Source organism: Hakea prostrata, unplaced genomic scaffold (genome assembly GCF_041222555.1).
Source record: "Hakea prostrata isolate BN-2017 unplaced genomic scaffold, UWA_Hpros_2 contig_175, whole genome shotgun sequence".
NCBI classification, from domain to species: Eukaryota; Viridiplantae; Streptophyta; class Magnoliopsida; order Proteales; family Proteaceae; genus Hakea; species Hakea prostrata.
Genome location: NW_028291294.1, coordinates 11,178 through 23,456, shown reverse-complemented (window position 1 = coordinate 23,456; position 12,279 = coordinate 11,178). Strand labels below are relative to the sequence as shown.

Below are 12,279 nucleotides of genomic sequence, written 5' to 3'. Positions count from 1 at the left end.
CGAGCTGTCAACATGGAGAATCCATCTACCAGGATTCACGTTGGGATTTTCTTCATCCACAAGTGGTGATATACTCAGCAACAAAGTCAGCTAGAACTTGAGCATTAATAGTTTTTCTTGGCTTATAATCTATATCATATTCAGTTAGTTCAATCGCCCAAGTGACTAGCATGCCTGCAAGGTCAGGTTTGTGAAGAATTTTCTTCAAGGGCCAATTGGTCAAAACAACTACAGAATGAGCTAGAAAATATGGTCTTAGCTTTCTTGCAGCTATTACTGAGGCTAGAGACTGTTTTTCAATTTTAGGATATCTAGATTCAACGTCGATTAACGTGTGACTTACAAAGTAGATAGGATGTTGATGTGTTCCCTCTTCTCTAATCAGCACTGCACTTACTGCTGCGATAGAGGATGCCAAATAAATTTGTAGAGTTTCTCTGGGAATAGGTGGTGACAAAATTTGTGGACTTGTCAGTCACTGCTTTAATTCCTTAAATGATTTCTGGCCCTCTTCTGTCCATTTGATTTCATTTTGGGTATTCAAATTCTTCACCTTAAAGAAAGTTGCGCATCTATCACCAGATCTAGATATGAACCTGTTCTGCCACTTTTCTTGTTAAACTTTGAATCCCCTTCATGTTGTTCGGTGGTTCCATGTCAATAATGGCCTTTATTTTCTTTGGATTTGCTTCAGTTCCACATTGCGTTACCATATAACCCAAAAACTTTCCTAATGACACACCAAATGCACATTTATTAGGATTGAGCCTCATTCCATGCTTCCTCAGAACATTGAAACGCTCCTTCTAATCTACCAAATGATCAGCCTTCAGTTCACTTTTTACAAGGATATCATCTACGTATACCTCTATATTCGACCAATCTGATCAGCAAATAATTTGTTCATGGCTCTTTGATATGTTGCTCTGACATTTTTTAACCCAAAAGGCATTACCCTATAACAATAGCTTTCTCGATTGGTCATAAATGTGTATGAGGTTGGTCCTTCTTCTTCATGAGAATTTGATTATAACCAGAATATGCGTCCATGAAGCTTAACATTCTCTTATCAGAGGTTGCATCTATCAATTGATCAATTTGATGTAGTGGATAGCAATCTTTTGGGCATGCCTTTGTTCAAATCCGTATAATCCACATACATACTTCATTTCCCATTGTGTTTTTTTACCATAACAACATTTTCTAACCAAGTTGGACACTCAATTTTCTCAATAAAACTTGATTTCTTGAGCTTTTTCACCTCTACTTTTATAATTTCATGCTTTTCAGCGGAAAAGTTTCTCCTCTTTTGTTTCACTGGTTTTACCGTGTTGTTTATCCAAAGACTATGCCCTACAACATCTCTGTTTAGACCAGGCACGTCTTATGCTGACCAAGCAAATATATCAGAATTTTGCTGTAAAAAATTTGTAAGCAACTTCATGTCTTCTTCAAATTGCTCCGCTCCAATCCAATCATGGTTCATTTTTTCAAGTCATCAGGTTTGGAGAAAATTTTCTCCAACTTCTCCATTAGTTATCCTCTTTGGATTTTATCTTCATCCCTATTGTGCATGACCTCAATAGTTAGGGCTAGAGCTTTACCTTGAGCTTTTGAGTCCCTAAGGAATGTTGTATAACATTGCGTAGAAAGTCTATGATCAGATCTGCATTCTCCGACTCCTTGCTTAGTAGGAAATTTCATCTTCAAAAGCCTTGTGGATACGATTGGTCCTATTGCATTCAAAGTTGGCCTGCCGAGGACCATGTTGTACGTGATAAACTCCTAATCACCAGGAAGGTTGTCATAGTTGTTACAGTATTCGATTGAGTCCCTAGTGTGATGGTCAACTCAACTATTCCTTCCACAGGAGTTGACTCTCTAGAAAAACCAAACAACCTAGTCCCACAAGGTTTTAATTTCACGGAGTCAAGCTTTAGTTTCAAAAAAGCTTCATATGATAGGATATCTACTAAAGTGCCCATGTCTATTAGAACTATATGAATGTTGTGGTTTGCAATTTCTGCAACTACAACAATCACATCATCAATGGCTCTTGGATTCCAGTCATCTCTTCTTCTATGAAAATAATTTCTTTCGTCTCTTTTATTTGCTTTGGGACTGATTGCAATTCCAATGAATGTATGAATCTCGCATGGGCCTTCGACTTAGCCACAGAAGTGAAGTTAATACTCCCCAAAATGGTCATATCTGGAGACTGTTTCTATTGAGATTCTGGATCTTGGTGATCCTCCAATGGAGAATCTGATTGATTGATAATCCCTTTTAACTTCTCCTTCCTTCTCTAGTTCTTGGTTATTCCATCTCCACGGTTGGTCTCTATTTTGTTGTTGGTCATCTCTCCTTCACTGGACACAATGATTCAAGTGTCCTTGACTGATCAGTCGTTCGATTTCATTCTTTGGAACTCTACATTCATCTATATCATGTACATGATCCCTATGGAAAGAATAGGATTTATTTGGATTCCGATCCTCCACTCTGGCTATCGTTGGATTTGGCCACCTCAAGGACCTCTGATGTTGATTTTGCATCAGTATTTCTGACCTTTTAATGTTTAGTGGTGTATACTGATTAGGATCTTGATGTTGATCATTCTTTGCTCCTCTATTGTCATTTTTTGCAAAATTCCTATCGGTTCTTCGATCTTTCTGGTCGGAGCATAGTGTTCTACTTTGCTTCTTTTTATCTCCCCCTTCATCAGTCTCTTTCCTTGCCTGTAAGATTTCTTCATATTTGCATACTGATTGCAATAAGTTGTTAGTTCCACAATGTTTGCTAGTTTATTCATGATAAAAATTGAAGCAAACATTCATCTGTCAATCCTCTAAACATTGCATCGTAAGCTACTGCTTCATGTAACTACAAACTGACTCTCCTGGTTTCTGGCGGATTGCTGCTAGTGCAGTCTTTTTACTCTTCATGCTGCTTTGGAATTGTGAGACAAAAATCTTGTTAACTCATTAAAATTTCAGATTGAATTTGGCTTAAGACTGAAGAACCAAGTTCTTGCGGGTCCTTTTAATGATGAAGGAAATGATCTGCACTACAAGGCCTCTGACTCTTCTACTAGCAACATGATAGAATTGAATTGACTAAGATGCTCTAGCAGATCAGTACTTCCAACATACATAGTGAACACTAGGAATTTGAAATTATGAGGAAGTGAAGTCACCATAATCTCTCTGGAAAAAGGATTCTAGCTCATAAACTTGTCAATGTTTTCTTTGTTCTCTTTCTTTACTAACCTCTAGATTTGATTTTTGAGGATCCGAAATTTCTTACTAACTTTAAATCCATGCATGTTAGAATTACAACAGACTGAGTTTTGTCTTTTTTCCTTTTGATCTCTTCTACTTTCAGGAGCTCTACTTTGTCTGCTCTTGCTTATGAGAGTTTTCCTGTATGCCTGAGTAGAATGTTGGTCTTCTACCTCAATTAGTGGAATAGTATGTTGACTTTGACCAAAACTTTCTCCATAATCCTCACTACTCAAATATGGCTCTCTACAATATTGCCTCGACTCTTGCCTCCAAGGAGTTTGGTTCAAAATTGCTTCCACTCGGGAAAGAGGAGTACGATGCTCAACAGGTAATGTTTGTGCTATCATTCCTACCAGTTTTGGCATTTCATCCTGACAAATGTATGTTATCATGAGATTCTGAGTTTCGAGGATCTGATGTTGCATACTTTCCATTTGAAGTAGAATTAGCTGTAGATCGAAAACATTTTGCGAAGTTCCTGTTGGCACCTCCAATGGATGTGTTCCTTGCTGGTTTTTTGAAGCTCCAGGAGATTAGGAGATCGCCCTTTAAGAGTTTTCTGCTTCTGACGAGTCAGCATCGCAAGTGTTGGCGGTGGTAATGTTACCTCTTTCGTTTTCCTTTTATTGTTCTTCCCTCGAGGATCTCTCTGACTCACCTCCATAGCCTCAATCAAAGGTACATCATCATGTTCTTCTGGTAACTAAGCTATCACTTTTTGCTCTTTTCCCATAACGACGCCAAATGTTGGTGTCAACTCTTCCAAGATAGTCGATCACACCAAATGAGATTGTTCTAATCCAAATTGATTGGGTCTTCGTTGTCATGCAAGTAATTTAAAAAAATAGACTTAGAAACAAGGCCAGTCTACTTGACCGGCGATCCGTCTCCGACGATCAAGTTAGTCGAGTTTTGAATGATAGAGAACCAAAGTTCCTGGAAACCCTAGGTCCAAAAGACTAAAGAATGGGAAAGTTGCAAGCGGGTTTCCATAAAATGAATTGTCTCACCTCTTGCCCTCGTCCTTCTTGTATTTATAGGCTTTTCTTACTGTTCAAATCTCATATGGACCGTCAGATTCTTATCTCTAGATCGATGATCACAATTAATTCTCCACATAACTCATGGTTCGACTTGGCATCACACTTTGACCACCGGTTGACTAGGCGCGACTGGTAATCATTGGTTCACCCATAACTCGACTCTTATGTTATGGATTTGGTGACCAAAATTACCAAAACCGTTAAAATGGAAAATCAAAACCTTTGTGACAGATATAAATTCCTAGCAATTGGATTTAATAGCATCAAAACACATCTATAGAGCTAATGTGGCAAACTAGTTAGCTTCTCAAGCAATAAGGACACAACATAATCTAATTATCTTAGAACCCCCCCCCCACCCTTTTATGGCCTTTTCTTATAGATAATTTAGGTTGTACTTTTTCCCATGGTTTTAAATTCAAGTAAATTGCAATTCTACCAAAAAAAATTAACTTGGTGGTTACCTCCACCTCCTTTCCTTGTAGGCAAAACTTTTTCAGCCTCTAGGAATCTTTCCTTAGAGAGCATGCTATAGTTCTTTTCTTGACCAAAGAAAAGAAGAAAAAAGGAAACAGTTAGTATTAGAGACCAAAATACCATTATACCCTTTCACAACTAAAAGAAAAAGATCATTACACCCACTCATATCTTCCCTTCTAAGAAAACTGATCGGCATTATGCTCCAATAAATTGCATCTGATCCACCATATGAAATCCTCCTCCTCCTTGTTTAGAGCTGGGAAATATTTTCGTAATCATGCTATAATATCAAGTACCCAGAAAAATATATATGATATCATTCGGCCTTAAGAATGTTCCTTCAGTTTTCCAAAAACACATGGATGAAATATTTCTTAAACATAAAAGTTTTGCTATAGTTTACATTGATGACATATTAGTTATAATAAAACACCTCAAGAACACATTAGCCATCTAAAAATTATATTTATAGAAATTATGAATCATGGGATAGTAGTTTCCAAAAAGAAAATGGAAATAGGGAAAACATATATAAAATTTTTAGGAATTGAGTTAGGAGAAGGAACAATAAAATTACAACTTCAAATAATTACAAATATTTTAGAATTTCCAAATAAATTAACTAGTATTACTCAAATAAGGTCATTTTTAGGGTTAGCAAATCAAGCAGACCCTTTGTTCCTAATTTAGGAAAATATTAGGATCTCCCGTCACCGGGACTCATAATCATTACACAAGTTTATTTGCAGGATCTCCAAGATCCCAATCACCATAATACCCAATATGAAGTTTGCCAATCACAATAAATATAAAATCAATGATGAAGAAAAAATTTCCCTTGATAATCTCTGGCAATCTATCAATATAAGTGTTGGAAACAAAAATTTTCTGCCTGCTATAGCCAATGCTCTTAATACAATAGTTTGTAAACATTGTTTACAAAAAAACAACATACTCCTTACACCAATCATAATCCCACCATCAACACTTTTTGACATTCGATTTATCACATTAGAGTCTAAAATCCTCCAAAATCAAAATAATGTTGCAAATTTAAAACAACATATAGATATTAAGGCTACTCAAGACAATCAACGTTTTTAAAGATTAGAAGACAGAGTACAAAATACCACCAACAACTCTTGGTCAAACAAGACCAAATCCATGATTTACTTCAAAGGCTCCTAGACAAGCAACAACATATACCAACTACATCACACTCACCATCAATACAAAATCAAACTTCACTTGAGATAGAATATAAAACTCAAAACCAAGAAGACTTTCAATGCTCTTTCAAACTTATCACCCGAAATTTCTTAGTAAAAATCCAAATTACTCTTTTACATTTTAATAAACACATTTTCCTTATACCCCATGTTGATACAAGATGTACTAAAAACTTACTATCCCCACAATTTATTATTGACAATGACCAAGAACCCATACAAAATCCTGAAACTATGTTTAGTTATGAGATTGACCAAATTTCTCATTATTATACTCATCAATTAAAACCATCCACTTTAGATTTTTGAACCATTGTAAACAATATAAACCTCATTTTCCTCTTGATACTGTCTATATTGAACATGATTTACCTCCCACTGTTAACATGTTATTATGACTTAATTTTCTCCTATATCATACTTCAGGACTTATTCTTACCAAAGAAGCCCTCAATTTCTTCCAACATTGTACTATGACCCCAACAATTTATGATTCCTCATATCTCTCCGAAATTACCGCAGTCCAACGTGGTGGAGGTATAGTGAAAATAAATCCAAAAAATTCAAAAATTAACTACAACAAACTTGCATACATATATATATATATATATATATATATATATATATATATATGGTACAACTGAATTTGCAAAGGTTGTACTAAAAAGAGCTCCTAATCAAACAAGCTAAATCCTATGCCATCATCGCTCTCTTCCTTGGATTCTTCCATCTCCTCACCTATAGGGATGGCAATGGGGGCAGCACCACCACCACATCCAGAAGCGCAGATGTAACAACGGCAGCACCATGACTGCCAGATCCCGCATTCATAATGAAATCTTCAATGTTCCTCTTCTCCACAAGGTTAGCAAACAAGCTCGGCCAGTAGGATTCAACAATCACATTAGCGATCTTCTTCACTGTGATGGAAATCCTCCTCTCCTTCACGCACAAAAATAACCTAATACTAGAAGAAGAAAAAAAGAGAGACGAGAGCATCTGTGTCCCTCACACACAAAGAACTTGTAACTAATAATCTCTCTCACACAAAAGAAGTACCTGAAATGAAAGGGAGAAAAAAAAAAAAAAAAGAAATAGAGGAGGGCAACAAGAAGGGTCAAGTCGGAAGTTCAGCAAATTTGGTCTTGTTGATTCATACCAATTGGATTTATAACGCAACGTTTTGTTCTTACAACTTGATTTGGATTTCAAAGAGCTAGGGTTTTGAATCACAATTCAGGTTTCTAGAAAATGAATGAACAGGAAGAAGACATTGCAGGCATGGTAGGGGTAATACTGTAATCTCTTATGCAATTAGGGATAGTTTCAAATTTAAAATAATTCAAACAGTGATTTAACGGAAAGCACTAACGGACTAGACCAATCCATCCAATGTAAGTCCAATGATGGGGTGTCCATACTTATGAAACGTAAAAAAGGGCATCAATGCATTAAGCCCTTTGTTTTAAGGTGTTAGAGCTATGCTCTATAATCAATTATTATCCAATTTGTATAGCAAGGCATTAGGGCTTTTCCAAATAAAAGCTTTAGTTTCAGGTTATATTCTAATATTTCAAATCGTTAATATCAAGGGTTGACTCAATCGCCAAAAACCAATACCTCAGAGTATGAGGTCAAGAGTTCAAATCTCCTTGAGGTCAAGGGAGTATAGCTTAAAACAACTGGTGTTCAACCTCAACCTGAATAGGATAGGTCAATGTCAAGACATTTTGGCCGGCCCTATGTTGGGTTAAGGTTGTCTACCCTGAACTTGAATAAGGTTTTAGCTCGAAATTTACAACCCTAAAAGGTCAATGTCAAGATACTCTGGGTTGCCCTAAGTTTGGGTTTGGGTGAGGCCGAGGGTCAGTTTAGGGTTGGTCCAACCTAACCTTATCCTACCACCTGGTAAGATAGTTTCGACCAGATGTACGAAAAATATATAAAATTATGATATTTTTTTTATCATTTTGTGATCAAGATTAAGGTCAAGATCGAGTATTTGGCCAGTCTATCAACCAGACATAGACTGGCGTGTGTTACTGGCCCAACTCAGGAAATCCAAGGTTATGGTCTGAGTTCTAAAGAGCCCAACCAAACCTCAACTTGTTGCAGCACTGAATTCGATTTGTCCTTACAATATTGTGCCATTCCCTGATTTCATATCAACTAAATATTGATATTAGTGTCTACCAAAAAACAAATATATTGATATTAGTGTTGATTGATACAGTTACAATGGATACCTTCTAACCATGATTACTTCATCTTTCACCAACCTTTGAAAAGAAGATTTTCATCCAAAATTAACATATGTGGTAGGCGGAACTGTGATCTTATCTGGTTACAACTAGAGAACGTTGAGTTCACCAAATCATATAAAATATATTAATAGAACCCTGAGTGGATTTTCCAACTTACAACTAAGTGTTAGAGAGAGAGAGTCCCAACCAATGTCACCACCAACGTAGAAGAATTCCAACCATCTCTCACCAGTCTACACAAATCAATTTCAAAGTAGAAACGTACACATTACGGGATTCCCTCTTTTTCTAACCACCATTCTTTTTCGCGTAACATTTTCCACATTCAAGTACAAGCCCATTTCACTCCCCAAGAATTTATAGGCCGGCTCTCTCTCTCTCTTTATATATATACAGTCCAACTCAAAGACCTACCAGAGATAAATTAGAAAGATGAGCCACGCTCGAATAATTGCATATGACGTGGTTTTGGTTCTTGTTTCAATGGTTCTGTTCATTCTTGGTTTCTTCTTCTTCATCTTGTTTTGCAGGAGAAGACCAGTGGATTCAGAAGAAAATCTGCCAGTCAAGCGATGTGCTGCTGCTTACCCCTTAATTGAAGTCGATGCTGCCACCGACGGCTTCAACGATCGTCGGATTATAGGAAAAGGCGGTCTTGGAACGGTATATGTAGCTGTGACAACCAGTGGAGATGTAATTGCTGTTAAAAGGGTCAATCCGGGGCTTGTACTGAGCAATCCTGGTTTTGGGTTCTCATTAGTAGTGAAGTCTCTTTCATTGGCTCAGCATCCTCATGTGGTGTCAATTATTGGATTCTCAGAAGCTCCAGGAGAGAGAATTATGATCATGGAGTTTATGGGTATGAAAAGCTTGGACTTCTACCTACATGAAAATTGTGGTGGTGCTCAGCTCTTAGACCGGTGGCGCCGCTTCAGGATTGCAGCTGGAGTTGCAAGAGGAATTGAGTATTTGCATGAAGGAATGGCGCCACATGTAGTACATGGAAGAGTTAAACCTTCTAACATCTTGTTTGATATGAAGTTTTGCCCTAGAGTTTGTGATTATGGATTATCTTTCTTAGGATCCAAAGAGAGGGGAAGTCTTGTAGGGTATGTAGATGAGGAGTATTGGAAGGAGGGTGGGGGAGTTTGCAAGGCAAGTGATGTATATGGGCTTGGAGTAGTTTTGTTAGAGCTTTTAAGTGGAAGAAGGTGTGAAGAAGGGTCACTGGTTGATTGGGCATTGCCGTTGATTAGGTCTATGAGACTTGTTGAGGTCTTAGACCCGAGACTTGTAATTCCTTCTGACATGAAACCTCTTATTAGATTAGCCAAGGTTGCATCAGCTTGTGTTGGTAACAGTAGAAAGAACAGGCCCACCATTGTTCAAGTGGCCACTATTTTGAATAGCTTGGAGGTGGAGTTGTCTAGTTAAGTTTTAAATTAGGATCAAAAGCCATGGAACAAGGGTTCAATCCCTGAGATAGAAAGCTTTAAAGTCCACTTGATGGGAAGAATTAATATTTGAGATCGGTGGACTGCAAAGCTTGGCCGGTGCCTTATCATTTGGTCGGTGACTTAAATATGTTTTAATGCAGAAAAGGGCTAGAGGGGTTAACTTTTGGAGTGTATAGTGGAGCAACCAATCATTTAAACTTCAATGCTTTCAGTGCTCTTTTGTTTTCCCAATTTTTATTGTCGTAACATTTCTCGTATTTGTACAGAACCCATCTCATTTTGGTTTCTTGGTAATGAACCTGTTAGTGTAGGTGGTTTGTACATTCTACAAGATACGTAAAAGACATCTTCTTTTTTTTTAAATATTGTATTTTAATTTTTTACTTTTAGAATGAGTAATTTTATATGTTGACAGTGAGTGTTATTACATACACCACGAGAGAGTTGAATATTACGACATGAACCAACCCTTTGATAGTTCTCAATGTGATCTTAGCTTAAGGGAGATTATGGTTGTGTCGTGTGACTGTTGAATAGGAATCGTCTTTTCGAAAGTTAAGCATTCAAGAAAGTAACCAACTGTATTCTAATTTTTTGTCGTCATGTATATCCACGTGTCAGTGTTTAAAGGTAGACTTCTTTCTTAAATAGTATACCATTTTTGCATTCAAAATTCATAAAGATTTTATTTATTTATTTATTGAGATGACATGATTGATCTTTCCCATAATTAAAAAATCAGGTAAAAATTAATTGAAAATGTATATTTAGGGATTCCAAGGTTCTGAGAGCTTCACATCCATCTTTGGCATTAGTAGACATTTGATAGTTTTGTGCATGCACGAAAATGTATACATGGCAGAATTCCCGCACTTGAAGGAAAAGCCATGAAGCTTTGGTTGTTTGGGCATAGCTTTCAAGATTAATCGACAAAACAATAAATATTACAATGCCAAATATCACCATTATTAAATCAAAACACATTCGTAAGACTCTTAGAATGCTTCGGTTGTTGACTGCCCAGCTTAATTTACGGCTCTTCAGCATAATTTTTTCCCGACCAAGTTTTTATTTTTTATTTGTAAAACCGATCAATTTATGACTTTATAAGAATGGGGCTAAAGTCTCAAAAAAGATAATTTTCATTTATTAGCTTACGTGGATGTGGAACTGAAATTCTGGATCACCTCCTCATTAACGCAATAATGTTAGGATTCATATAAGACATCAATATTTCCGTCTAAAAAAATAAAAGCATGTGTTAACGGTATAGTGGGGTTATATGAGATTATGGTATTTGTTAAGTCTCTTTCTAACATTTATCATACAACTTATATACATGATATTTACTTTCCATGTAGGGGTAGGGATCTAGACCAATCTTAACAATGTTAGTGGGATTACACTTTATTTTAATTAATTTCCTAAAAAATTGAATCTTATTTTTAGATTAGACACTTGTCAAGCATCCAACTATATGGGTTAGAATTTATCTTTTTCATGTGAATGGAGGATCGATACTTGTCAAAAGCATAGACACAACATAATTGATACGGAAAGATGAGCACCAAACGGGCATAACCCGAATATTATATATTGCCATGTTAGTCGGGTTCCACCCGGTTTCAACAGGTAAAACCTGACCGGGTCTGGCCCGGATGGGGCTCCACATGCCAGTTAATCGGGAAGGATGCCGATCATCCATGACCAAAAGCGTAACGTACGCCACAAATATGGCAATCATTCTTGTTATAGAAGGTCAACTCAGCAGCTGATCGAATGGGAATAACAACAAGGGAGCATGATCCGAGGAGAAACATCAGCCCTTGTCTGGTTGACTTACCAAATACATAAAAGGTAACATCCATACTATAAATGCACAGATCTACCCCTCCGGTAAGTAACCAATACACACTAAGTCTATTCTTGTGTAGCTTTAACACGAGACCTCTCGCTCTTCGTATTCTGACTTCATCATCGGAGGCGGTTGCCCGGCGCACAAGCCGGCCCGCATCTAACCCTTTTTTGCAGGACTCACCGTCCCGGATACGAGAGGTGACTCAGCCGGATCCAGAAGTATAAGTGATCCGCATTAGTTTGGTGCCGTCTGTGGGAACGACAAAGCTTGGAAGTCATGGTGCGACGAACTAACGGACGTTCCCGACAAGAAAGTACAGGGGATGATCGAGTGATTCCCGAAGAAATGATTAATCCATCGGTTCACGAGGAACAAGAGGTACTTCCAGACAACATGGTTCTGGACGATCCAAATGAAGAAGGAACATCACGAGGTCCCCGGGACCAGGCCATTATGGCAGATATGGACGAGATACGCAAAGGTATGCTCGAAATGCAAGGGGTATTACGCGGTTTAGTGCATCAAATTGGGGTCGAACAAGGACCAATGCGTAATACCCAGTCTGGAAGGCTAATGAAAGCCTTCAGGATGGTGCGAGGAGTCCGACATCCAAGGCGTATCCCGAGAGCAAAAAATACTCGGGAACAAAGGGAAGTACAACCCG

The 12,279-nt window shown here is 37.6% G+C and overlaps 1 protein-coding gene across 1 annotated transcript; it reads left to right on the top strand.

Annotated features, from left to right (window-relative positions):
• The first annotated feature begins 8,641 nt into the window (after window positions 1–8,641).
• Window positions 8,642–9,992, top strand: LOC148998707 (serine/threonine-protein kinase-like protein ACR4). The gene has a single exon (XM_089141769.1). The coding sequence runs from the start codon at window positions 8,733–8,735 to the stop codon at window positions 9,732–9,734; it is 1,002 nt and encodes a 333-aa protein (XP_088997895.1). The 5' UTR covers window positions 8,642–8,732; the 3' UTR covers window positions 9,735–9,992.
• Window positions 9,993–12,279: the final 2,287 nt, after the last annotated feature.

Excerpts from the sequence above, each read along its gene's own strand:
- LOC148998707 (XM_089141769.1), top strand. The coding sequence starts at position 8,733 with ATGAGCCACGCTCGAATAATTGCATATGACGTGGTTTTGGTTCTTGTT.